The sequence below is a fragment of the Pongo abelii genome, chromosome 17 (assembly GCF_028885655.2).
Source record: "Pongo abelii isolate AG06213 chromosome 17, NHGRI_mPonAbe1-v2.0_pri, whole genome shotgun sequence".
Classification (NCBI taxonomy): Eukaryota; Metazoa; Chordata; class Mammalia; order Primates; family Hominidae; genus Pongo; species Pongo abelii.
This window is the reverse complement of record NC_072002.2, coordinates 38,392,923-38,405,551: the sequence shown is the minus strand read 5'-3', so window position 1 is coordinate 38,405,551 and position 12,629 is coordinate 38,392,923. Positions and strand designations below refer to the sequence as shown.

Sequence of the window (12,629 nt, the reverse complement as noted above, 5' to 3'; positions counted from 1 at the left end):
CAATGTGAAATGAATACTTTACATAACTGGAATTCAACCCTAAATCTCTTTGTGGTTGAAGCTTTTACCAAACAAACAAATCTCCGGCTCCTGAGAACTAAATCCTGACACTGCTTAGTCATTTGAAGCCTTTGCTTATTTCTTTCTGCTTGTTGCCCCTTTGTCACAGAACTCTTTAATCCCAAAGCCTCATGTCCTGTGTGTACCCTGTTTCCATCCTCCTCTTCTCCTGCATCCCTTTGCTCCAGTGGCTTTCTCAGCAGGGCTCAGCCAGAGGTTAGGTCGTTGGTGTTCATGCTCAGTGACTTAGGCAACCAGCCCCAGGACCTCAGCACAAAATTTGAGGAGGTACTTGAGCTCAAGGCCATGTGCGTGCTGACCTTGTGTGTGTTCAAATGTCTTGGAGTAATAGAATAGTCCTGGATTATTGCAAGAGGTGACAAAGGTCTGGAATATCATGAATACCGACTACTTAAAGTGAAAGAAAAGTGTTGTATCATTCTTTTAAAGGTAGCTAGTGGAATCCACCTACCATCGAGTTTTGATTGCCACTGTCATTCTGTTAAATAAATACATGAGCAAGCTGTTCTTCAGTCATTGAAAAGCTTATACTTCTATGTCTCCTTTAACTTGTATTTCCATTTTATCCTTCCTATAGGATAACTCAGTTAACTTTGTGTCCTTTTTGTGGGGGGTGAAACTGAGTTCCAGAAGCCATGTGCATACCTTCAGCTATCAGCTCTCTTCCATTACCTCCATTTACCCAGTTAACTCAATTTTTTTAATCTCTGAGGGTCTTTTATGGATTACTTTATCATACTTCATTATTGCAGAAATATGTATAAAAATTAAAATTTAAAAAGCTATATTCTATAAGACTTTAGTACTAAAGGTTTCTTTGCATTGTTATAAATGTTAGTATTTGATTACAATTGTAAACATTATAAAATATGAAATATAAACATTATAAAATATTATGAAAATACTAACAAAAGGTAAAAATGTTATGAGTGAAAAGAATTTTTTTCAATTGGGTTTAGATATCTAAGATGAATATCACTTGCTGCTAGAATGAGATAGGATTTTCAGTAACAATTATGTTCTTGTTTTTGAATAGATGCAAGGATTGAGAGCTTTGCTCATATTAATAGACAAATGTGAGTAGGAGTTTTTTGGGTTTTTTAAAAAATGTCCAGTAATGTCATTCAGTTCTTTGACCCCCTTCTCAACTATATGCCAAAAGTCAGATTATATTACAACATTTTTTTGTGTGTGATTTATAAGCTAACAACTCAATTAGGACTCCCTTCAGTGTTACTAAAAACACAACTTTAAAAAACTCTAACTTGCACAAGGTTTTGTTACCTTTCATTAGTCATTGGCTTCTTGGCCTCTGGGAAATACACCAGAGAAGCTTTTCCCAAGCTCTCCGATCTCAATTCATTGAACTGTTTTTATCACTCAGTTGTACCTTGCAATACTGAGAAAGGTTGAGAAAATTGGATTTTTTTCACTGAAGTAAACCTTTGTCAATATGTTTTTGATAAAATGCTTTTATCTCACCATGAACCTTAAGATGTTTCCCACAAACTGAAGATTTAGCTCATTCATTCCGGTACAGAATGTCTGCCACATAGCCATGGGGCCAGACCTCATGCCCAGACATATCCCTGGGTCAGAGTAACTGTCAGAAGGGATGAGATGTTATTTCTGGATTCAGATAAACATGTGATACCCTATATGCCACCATGACAACAGTGTTATTCCTGCATTCCAACTCTAAGATAGATGCGGAGCTAGATAAGATTTGGAGCTTTGCCAAATCTGGCATGTTATAAATACCAACTAGAGAGACAGAGGGATAGAAGGAGCAAGATAGTTAAACAAAATTTGGTATCTCTACCCCCACACTCTACAGTGGTCTAAAATCAGAATGTTTCAACCTGGGGAGAAATGGCTTGAAGACCCTATTTCTCATGTCATGTCTTTCTCTTAACTGAAACAGGCTGTCAAGGAGCCCTAATGTAAGTTAATGGTTCTTGAGTAAAAGAGGCTTTGCTGATAACAGTACTGTATCTAAACTTTGCTGTCTGGTGCCCTGGAGGTTTTCACATTTCCAGGTATAAATACTATGCTATGATTCAGGATGGTAGGAGATTAAGTGCTTTTTTTTTTTTTTTTTTTTTTTAGTAGCAGAGGGCAACTGTGAATGGGGAAATGAGCAAAGAGGAGCAGCACGGTCCCTCCAGTGCAGGTGCCGTCTGAGACTTGCCAGTTTCTAGGAAAAAATGCACGTGGAAGTAGATTCCCTTAAAGCCACGAATGCCGAGTGATCCAGGGCAAGCTTGCAGCCCCTGCTTCCGTTGTCTCTCCACATTCCTGTGTAGGTGTTGTCCAGCCTTTAGTGAAGTCCCCTAGCAGGAGGGTTCATGCCACCTCCCAACTCTGAAGCTCTTCAGCTCCTAAGCAGGAAGAATAGGAAAGGAATATCATTATGTTCATTAGCATTTTCCTTAGAGCTTTTCTTACCTTCTTCTCCACGTTTTCCCACTGGTTGCACTGAGGTGCCCACACTGGTTCAGTTAACACATGATGAACACGCCGCCTTTTCCCACTCCGTGGCGCCTTCCTTTCTGCCTGTGTGTCTTTCACTCTGGCGCTTGTTTTTCCCCATGGCTGGCCTGTGAGGACTGAGGACAGAAGGCACGAGGGCAGCAGGCTTTTTTTCAAACTGCCCATCCAGAGTGGCCACAGGCAGCTCTCCCGGGACGCCTTAGAGTAACTCATCTGCATGTAATCAGTGGTATTCAGATGGCAAGAACCTCATGCAGTGATAAACTAATAGATGAGTTGCTAGGCATAGTGTGGAGGGGAGGGAACTGAGCAGCATGAGATGGGGAAAGAAAGACATTTGGCCCTCCGATGCCCTCAGATGTAAGCACAATGAATTTTTTCATTATCGGTAGCTGTGGGAGGTAGAGGTGTCATAGAGGAAACATCCAGTGCCATCTTCATCTTGCAGGAGGCACGGCTCTATCCAGGGGACAGCTGACTGCCACCAGCCCCCGGCTGTCAGTGGAGCGAGCCCTGGGGACCCACCAGGGCTTAGGTCACACATGCGGGGGAGCACCCTGCCCACAAGCTGCTGTCTGGGCAACAGAGCAGACACACCTAGCCTAGCACTTGAGGGGATTTTTCTCTCTTTAACCCAGGTCTTAAGTAGTTGCACTTCTATCCTGTTACAGTGGTTGACTTTACATTCATACAGTATTTTCAATTTCAGTTGAGCTCAAACTTGGCCTTGCTCTCAGGTTTCTCTAGTGCTCAAGTGAAAACGCAGCCTTCTCTCCTTCTTCTCAGTTTGTCAGCCAATGAGCAGTTGCAGTTAGGAGTTTCTGCAGTTTCATCATTGGTTGCTATTAATTTGCATGGATAAGTTTAAACTTTGCTATTAGCTGGAATTGCTTGGCATAAATGTTTAACTTTTCCAGCTGCCTGAAGCTCTCAATGATAGAAGTTTCTAGGCAGTGTTTCTTCCTGAAGCTTGATCTTCATAATGTGAATTGTTGTTTTTCTTATTATTGGAATATACACACATATTAGTTGTATACAGTATCTGGAGAATGCAACACCAGACTTCATTGGATTGGAAGTGAAAATGATGTGTCAGTGAATTTTCAAGAGGTCTAAGAGGGAAAGAAATAAAATATACCTTGTGTCAGTGAGTTTTTCACTACCTCTCTAGGGAACTGTAGGTTTTAGCAATTGAAATAATTGTAAGATTATTTAAAAATAATTACAGATGATGGAGGCAATACAATTGCAAGTAAGTTGCTCTGTTTTAAAATAGCATGTTACACTCTTCCAAGGTCCAGGTTGTTTTTATGGCAATCTGGGTTCTGCCTCTCCTTCCCTCTCTGTTATTTGACCCAGCCATGTACCTTTCCATTTTCTTGAATGCGTTCATTCTGAGTTACTAAAAGAAATGGAAAGCTGTTTAAATTATTATAGATTACAACAGTTTATTAAAAGAGGCTTTTAGAATTTTAGCAGCTTTTCAAATGATTAAAAAATAAATCTACTTATTGAATTGATGATAAACCCACATCCTTTGTGCCTTGGTCTCCAGAGTTCACACCACCCTCTGTCATTGGCTTCAAACCCCTGGAAAGCCTGGGTGGCTGGTGGTGAGCAGCCCGTGGCTGTGGACAGCTGCCTGCCCCATCCTGCTGTGCTGTGTTTTCCCACGGAGCTGGATGTGGAGAAATGGCAGCGCACGCAGCATTGCTTTAGAGTTGAAAGATTGCATCCCTAGGCCAGTATTCCTGAGAAAACAAAGCAAAATCCCTTTGAGGGAAGAACTCCTGTCTTATAAATACTAAAATGTCATCCCTGGTCCATCTGTTCCTTCCTCAATGAGTATGTGATAGTCCTTAGGAGTGTTTTTCAGGAAAAACAAATTCAAAATTAGACTTACAGGTAAAGTTCTTCCTTTCTTTAATGAATAAACTTTTAAAATTTCTTTATGATCAATCCCACCCTGCTGTTGTGTACAATAAAGGGAAATGGACAAAACAGGAAGAGAGCTGAGCCAGAAATGGCATACTCTGTGTCACCTACTGGCTGTCACTGGTTGCCACGGCAGTGAACCCCTGCCATCCTGGTGTTTGGATCCCTCCTGGCCCAGGCTTCAGGAAGGGCAGCACCCTGTCCCTCACTCCCTCACCTTTTAAGCTCAGGTCCCTATGCCATGCTGCTTCTGTAGCTTCTCTGCAGCTCAGCTGCCCCTGGGTCAGGGCAAAGTATCCCAGCCATTGACGCATACTTGCTTTCCTGCAACCTTGGAGGACTTGGAGATCTTGTCTGCATTATTAATAACAGTGATAATAGCTAGCATTTATTGCTCACTTAACAGATGCCTGGCACTATTCTAAGTGCTTTATATGAATGAATTCATCTCACCTTTACAAGTCTGGTGAGGTATGTAATGAAATTGTCCCCACTATGGGGAGAGGTTAAGGACTTGCTGCCTGCCACGCAAGCAGTAGGTAGTACAGCTAGGATTTGAATGCAGGAAGTTTGATCTCAGAGCTCATTTTTTTCCCCTTGGTTTTGCAATTATGGCAAAATATATATAACAAAAAAGGTACCACCTTCACCATTTTTAAGTATACAGTTCAGTGGCATCAGTACACTCACAGTGCTGTGCTACCATCACAGCTGTCCATCCACAGAACTCTCTTCAGCTTGCAAAACTGAAATGGTCCCCTCGAAACACCAACTTCCCCACTCCCCCTCCCTCAGCCTGGCAACCACCATTCTACTCTCTGTTCAGAGCCCTTTCTTATTTATTTATCTTTAGCAACCTTACCCAAGAAGTAGGAACCTCTTCTTTTAATTTCCTGTCTCTGGAACTTAGGAGTGGACTAATCTGAATGTATTTTGTTGCTCTTCTTTTTCCATTGTATTACTTCTACGCCGACTTTTCGTTGTCCATTTTATGACTAGCATCAATGCAAATGTGTGTATTATAAGGTGGACCAGCTGCTGCAGCATGAGGCTGTTAGTTTCCCTGGCCTTTCCTTTTGCCTGTCTGAAATTGTTGTTTGTTGTTGTTGTTGTTGTTTTTGAGATGGAGTCTTGTTCTGTCGCCCAGGCTGGAATGCAGTGGCATGATCTTGGCTCACTGCAACCTCTGCCTCCCAGGTTCAGGCAATCCTCCTGCCTCAGCCTCCCAAGTAGCTAGGATTACAAGCACACACCACCATGCCCAGCTAATTTTTGTATTTTTAGTAGAGACATGGTTTCACCATGTTGGCCAGGCTGGTCTCGAACTCCTGACCTCGTGATCCACCCACCTCGTCTTCCCAAAGTGCTGGGATTACAGGCCTGAGCCACTGCGCCTGGCCTATTGTTAGGTTTTAAAGTAATATCTCGTTTTACCCTTGATTAGAAGAGCAGTACATGTTCATTTTAGGAAATCTGGAAAATACAGAAAAGCAGAAGGAAGGTTATTAGGATTCCCTATGCCCCCAACTCCTAGAGATACCCACTGTTAACTTTTTGATGTTACTATCTTCTAGCATTTGTTTCTATGTCTATAAAAACATATTTAAAAAGATTAGAATATTTTTGAACATGTTGCTTTATAACCTGTTTTTTTCTTTCAGATTTTAAGGTGAATATTTATTTAGAATGAGGAAAAATCATCACAACTTTTGAAGTGTAAATATCACTATTACCACAGTAACGTTGTTTGTGTCTAGTACCACAAACAATATACATCCAAAATCGTTAGAAACTTCTTTAATTGCCTTAACATTCTTCTGTACTTTTTGTGCTACTCTTTTTTGGCTTTACATTCTCTTTTATCACATGTGACTGTGACTGTGATATTTTCTGTAGCAGGACTAGAAAGATAATTTGATCTTTCCTAAAGTGTGATTCATCAAAATTCGTTTTCTTAAAATTTTATTTTATTTTTTAAGACAGGGTCTTGCTGTGTCACCCAGGCTGGAATGCAGTGGCACGAACATGATTCAACTATAGCCTTGATCTCCTGAGCTCAAGCAAGCCTTCTGCCTCGGCCTCCCGAGTAGCTGGGACTACAGATGCATGCCCCCACACTTAGCTAGTTTTCTAATTTTTTTGTAGAGACGGGATCTCACTTTGCAGCCCAGGCGGGTCTCGAATTCCTGGGCTCAAGTGATCCTCGTGCCTTGGTCCCCAAAGTGGTGAGATTACACATGTGAGCCACCGTAGTTGGCCTAATTTTATTTTTTAAAAGACTTTTATTTTATAAAGTAGTTTTCAGTTTACAGCAAAATTGAGAGGAAGGTGCAGAGAGTTCCCACACACTCCCAGGCCCCACACGTGCATAGCCTCCCCATTGTCAGCATCCCTCACCAGGGCGGCCCATTTGTTAGAATCGATGAACCTGGACGGGTGCAGTGGCTCATGCCTGTAATCCCAGCACTTTGGGAGGCCGAGGTGGGCGGATCACGAGGTCAGGAGTTCAAGACCAGCCTGGCCAACGTGGTGAAACCTCGTCTCTACTGAAGATACAAAAAATTAGCTGGGCGTGGTGGCACGTGCCTGTAGTCCCAGCTCTTTGGGAGGCTGAGGCAGGAGAATTGCTTGAACCCAGGAGATGGAGGTTGCAGTGAGCCGCCATTGCACTCCAGCCTGGGCGACAGGGTGAGACTCAGTCTCAAAAAGAAAAAAGAATCGGTGAACCTGCGATACATCATCACCCCAAGTTCATAGTTTATACTAGGGCTCACTCTTGGTGTTCCGTGTTCATGTAATGACATGTATCCAACATTGTAGTACCACACAGAGTGTTTTCATGCCTTAAAAATCCCCTTTGCTCTGTCTGTTCATCCCTCCCCCCTTACCCTGGGCAACCACTGACCTTTTTACTGTCTCTGTAGTTTCATCTTATCCAGAATGTCATACAATTGGAATCATATTGGCTTTTTTTCCCTTAGTAATAGGCACCTAAGTTTCCTCCATGTCTTTCCATGACTTGATAGCTCATTTCTTTTTAGCACTGAATAATATTCCAAAAGTAACCAATTTTTTTACTCAGCATTTAACTGTGTTAACCACATGCATTATTAAGCAAGACCTTTGTCTTCAAAGAGCTCTGCATTGAAGGAGGCGGGAAGTGCAGTGTGTGACAAATGCCTGAAAAGGGAAAGCTCACAGGACAGTGAGAATGCAGGGTGGGGGCAGTGAGAATGCAGGGTGCATCTGGGGCAGGGCACACCTGCAGTGTTCCCCTCTCTCTGTGAGGTGATGGGGGAACATAGATGGGGTATAAGATAGTGTCCCTTTCCCAAGGAATTGTATTACTATACATGTAGCAAGATAAGCTGGTTACCACCCATACTATAACAGTAGGTAATAGAGTCTAATCTCTGATCAGATGCTCAGTTGTGAGCAGTACATTTTGGTACTCTAGCAGTTGGAAAGAGTAGGAAATCAGTGAGTGCTACAAAACTTGAGGAGGAAAGACTTGAACTGGGCCTTGAAATCTGGGTAGGACATAGAGGAATAAAGGGAAGAGAGAGCAGGGCATTCCAGGTTAAGTGGTTGTAATGAGGCTTTTACTGCAGTACCTGGCACATAGTAGGTGCGCAGTTAAATATGTGTTTAATGAAAGCATAAACATGACAGAAGGAACAAATTGGGAATAATACACCTCTTTTAGCATCAGAGATGTTGACTGTCATGCAGCATTGGTGGGAGTATAAATTGGTTAAGCTGTTTTGGAAAGCATTCAGCTTGGTAGTGTCTGTAAAAAAATAAAATAAAATTAATTAATTAAATGAGCATGCTTTTGACCCAGAAACTCCACTTTTAGAGAAATCTACTTAAAATCCATATTTGCCTATATTCTTAAAGATATATGATTAAATAGTTCATGGTGTCCATATATGGACTTTGTTTTAAATTTAACAAACACACATATAGCATTACTAATGTGCCCAGAACTATGCTTTATGATAGATACTGTTATGTTAGTACTTAGTACTTATTGATGAGGAAACTGGCACAGGGTTTAACTTGGTCAAAGCTACACGGCTAGTAAAGGTGAACCCAGCAGTGGAACTCAATCTGGTTCAGTGGTCTTAGCATTACACTATCCTGTGATTAGAAAGAACTTGCATCACCATTACTGGCCATCAGAGAAATGCAAATCAAAACCACAATGAGATACCATCTCACACCAGTTAGAATGGCAATCATTAAAAAGTCAGGAAACAACAGGTGCTGGAGAGGATGTGGAGAAATAGGAACACTTTTACACTGTTGGTGGGACTGTAAACTAGTTCAACCCTTGTGGAAGTCAGTGTGGCGATTCCTCAGGGATCTAGAACTAGAAATTCCATTCGACCCAGCCATCCCATTACTGGGTATATACCCAAAGGACTATAAATCATGCTGCTATAAAGACACATGCACACGTATGTTTATTGCGGCATTATTCACAATAGCAAAGACTTGGAACCAACCCAAATGTCCAACAATGATAGACTGGATTAAGAAAATGTGGCACATATACACCATGGAATACTATGCAGCCATAAAAAATGATGAGTTCATGTCCTTTGTAGGGACATGGATGAAATTGGAAATCATCATTCTCAGTAAACTATCGCAAGAACAAAAAACCAAACACCGCATATTCTCACTCATAGGTGGGAATTGAACAATGAGAACACATGGACACAGGAAGGGGAACATCACACTTCGGGGACTGTTGTGGGGTGGGGGGAGCGGGGAGGGATAGCATTGGGAGATATACCTAATGCTAGATGATGAGTTGGTGGGTGCAGCGCACCAGCATGGCACATGTATACATATGTAACTTACTTGCACGTTGTGCACATGTACCATAGAGTCTAAAGTATAACAATAATAATAATAATAAAGGGAAAAAAAAAAAAAAAGAAAGAACTTGAAAGACTCGATGTACTTACATGTGTATAATACCCCGCTAAAAGATCCCCAAAACACAGTGAAGGTGTAATGAGTCAATACACAGAGCTGACATCATGCATTAAACAAATCTTGGCTGGGCGTGGTGGCTTACGCCTGTAATCCCAGCACTTTGGGAGGCTGAGGCAGGTGGATCACCTGAGGTCAGGAGTTCAAGACCAGCCTGGCCAACATGGTGAAACCCCATCTTTACTAAAAATACAAAAAAAATTAGCCAGGCATGGTGCTGCACGCCTGTAGTTCCAGCTACTTGGGAGGCTGAGGCATGAGAATTGCTTGAACCTGGGAAGTGGAAGTTTCAGTGAGCCGAGATCGCGCCTTTGCACTCCACCCTGGGCGACAAGAGCAAAACTCTGCCTCAAGAAAAAAAAGGAAAAGAAAAATCTCTCTGTGTGTGAATATAAATCAGGAGTATGTATGCATATGTGTGTAAATACGTAGGTATGTATCCCAAAGTGTTGCTGTTGTTTTGTCTCTGGGGATAGGAGTGGGAAAGGGAAGTAGAGAGACATTTTCATGTTTTTATTTCAGTATTATTATATTTTATACTAAGACAGTTATGTATTTCCCAGTTAGTTTTTTTAATAGAAAAAAAATGATAGTTTTTATTGAAAAATAGAAGGCCAGGTGCTATGGCTCACACCTGTAATCGCAGACCTTTGGGAGGCTGAGGTGGGAGGATCTCAGCACTTTGGCAGGTGGATCACCTGAGGTCAGGAATTCGAGATCAGCCTGACCAACATGGTGAAACCCTGTCTCTACTAAAAAAATACAAAAATTATCTGGGTCTGGTGGTGCACATCTGTAATCCCAGCTACTCTGGAGGCTGAGGCAGGAGAATTGCGTGAACCTGGGAGGCAGACGTTACAGTGAGCCAAGATTGTGCCACTGCACTCCAGCCTGGGTGACAGAGTGAGACTCCATCTCAAAAGAAAAAAAAAGAGAAAAAGAAAAATAGAAGAAAGAGAGCTTGGGACATTTCAATTAAGACAAGCCTTGACAGTCCCAGTTTTTTTGACTTGTCCCCAATAGTGAATCTTTGGGTTTAATGAGCTCTTAGAGTGTATGTAATTGAGCCTTCTTTTATTTCTCTATATACATGCCTGTTTTCCCTCGTCTCCCCAGTGATGCAGCAATAAATTTACCATTTCTTTTAATTAGGCTGAGCTGTTACATGTCTGTTTTCTGCAGTATTTTATGGTAATGAATGAGCTTATTTTCTTTGAATGCGCTCCAGTTTCAGTTCTGTGCAGGTTGCATTATTTTTCATTGAAAATCTCAGTGGGAATATGGATATTTAGGGGGAAAAGTCAGAGGTAAGTCAGGTGGCATTCAGCCTGACTACACCTCAGGACTGTTCACCCGCACACGCGACCAGCCAGCAGGCCTCATGAAAGACCTGATTCCCAAGGGAATGGTCGATAGAAGTTTGGGAAGATCATCAGAATATTCCAGTAAATACCAAGATAAATGTGTTACTTAATGAATTTTGTAAAGGTCTCACCAGAATATTGCTTGCTGGTGGCACATGGTAAACAGAATTGAACAGTTGCAGTTGAGGTCAGAAACTTCCTACCTAATTATTAAATTATTTTTGAGAGTCGCTTGTGATGGAGGCATTCTGGCAGACAGAATTTAAAATCTATTCTGTAACATATGCAGTAGCCTGCTAGTACCCTAGACCATAATTTATACTAGATTGGTGTGCTCAGATAAGCTCAGTGTTGTCATATCATTTCATTTCATTGTCATTTCAAAAGCTGTGAAATTTCTTTTGGAAAATTACTCACAAAAATGGTATGTGTGGTTAATCCTTAGCCCATTGTTACAAGATAAATGTAGACACGTGTGAAGTTTTAACACATATATTTGAACAGACAGCAATTCATGACTTGAAGAGCCCCAGACCTGAAGCTGTTCCACCCTCCACTGAGAAGGCAGGAAGGGGAGCTTTTATAAGGTGTTCTTTGAGGGAGCCAGACAAAGAAAGTATATTCATTTGGTGAAAGTGTAACGTTCCTAGATAGAGGTTAGTTTGGCCGTTTCTGATGGGTGAGGCTTAAGTCGACAGGGGAGAGGGTTTCAACGGTTTGCTTATGAAGGAACTCAAGGCCCTGGAGCCATCTCCAGTAATTAATGGCCCTGCAGTTAATTATTTTAACACCACTATGAAGAGTTTTGTTCTGTCTCCATTGCCTTTGTCTCCCATTTCCTAATTCTGATGTAAGGCAGACTGATTAAGAGTCATCTGCTCATGCTCACCAGCAGATAGTGAGCTCCCTGGAGCCAAGGAGAATGTTTGGGCAGTCTTTTTATTTCCTTCTTCAAGGCCTAGAAGGATATACTCCATGGTATTAGGTGCTCTGGAAAGATTTTGTGAAATTGAACCAATATTGATGAAATTTCATGGGTTGCTAGTTTCTGTTCTGTCCTTTCCAGGAAGATGTTATGTAAAGATAACAATAGGTTTGTTTGTTATGTATATGGGGCATAACACTTTCAATTTTCTGGTTAAATAGGAACTATCCAAGATCACGATGCCAGTTATATTTAATGAGCCTCTGAGCTTCCTACAGCGCCTAACTGAATATATGGAGCATACTTACCTCATCCACAAGGCCAGTTCACTCTCTGATCCTGTGGAAAGGATGCAGGTATGAGCCAAGGGAGGAAAAGGTCTAACTCGTAGAGACTTTGCTACCAACCCAGCCCCGAACACACACACATTCACACAATTAGTGTTAAATTCAATGTGAGGTTGGGCAATGTTATCAAAGTTCAGTCCGCATGTCTGGAGTGTCCTCTGGTTAGGGTGACACCATCGTGCAAAGACCGATGAGTATTGCAGGAGAAGCGGGAGGTGGCCCATAAGCAAACCTGGATATTAGTGGGTTTTGCTAAATCTTTTTTTGTGTGTGAGACAGAGTCTCGCTCTGTCGTCCAGGCTGCAATGCAGTGGCGCAATCTCGGCTCATGACAAGCTCCGCCTCCCGGGTTCCCGCCATTCTCCTGCCTGGGGTTCCCGCCATTCTCCTGCCTCAGCCTCCCGAGTGGGTGGGACTACAGGCTCCCGCCACTATGCTCAGCTAATTTTTTGTATTTTTTTAGTAGAGACGGGTTTT

At 42.0% G+C, this 12,629-nt stretch overlaps 2 protein-coding genes across 2 annotated transcripts in view; both read left to right on the top strand.

Annotated features, from left to right (window-relative positions):
- OSBPL1A (oxysterol binding protein-like 1A) overlaps nucleotides 1–12,629 on the top strand; it is a 110,505-nt gene that overhangs the window by 79,124 nt on the left and 18,752 nt on the right. The window contains 1 exon segment of the mRNA NM_001133772.1: nucleotides 12,027–12,161. Coding sequence (NP_001127244.1) covers nucleotides 12,027–12,161 — 135 coding nt within the window.
- The window catches only part of DKFZP469O0726 (protein), a 224,864-nt gene that overhangs the window by 201,878 nt on the left and 10,357 nt on the right, over nucleotides 1–12,629 (top strand). The window contains 1 exon segment of the mRNA NM_001135369.1: nucleotides 12,027–12,161. The gene's annotated coding sequence lies outside the window, so the exon portion shown is untranslated.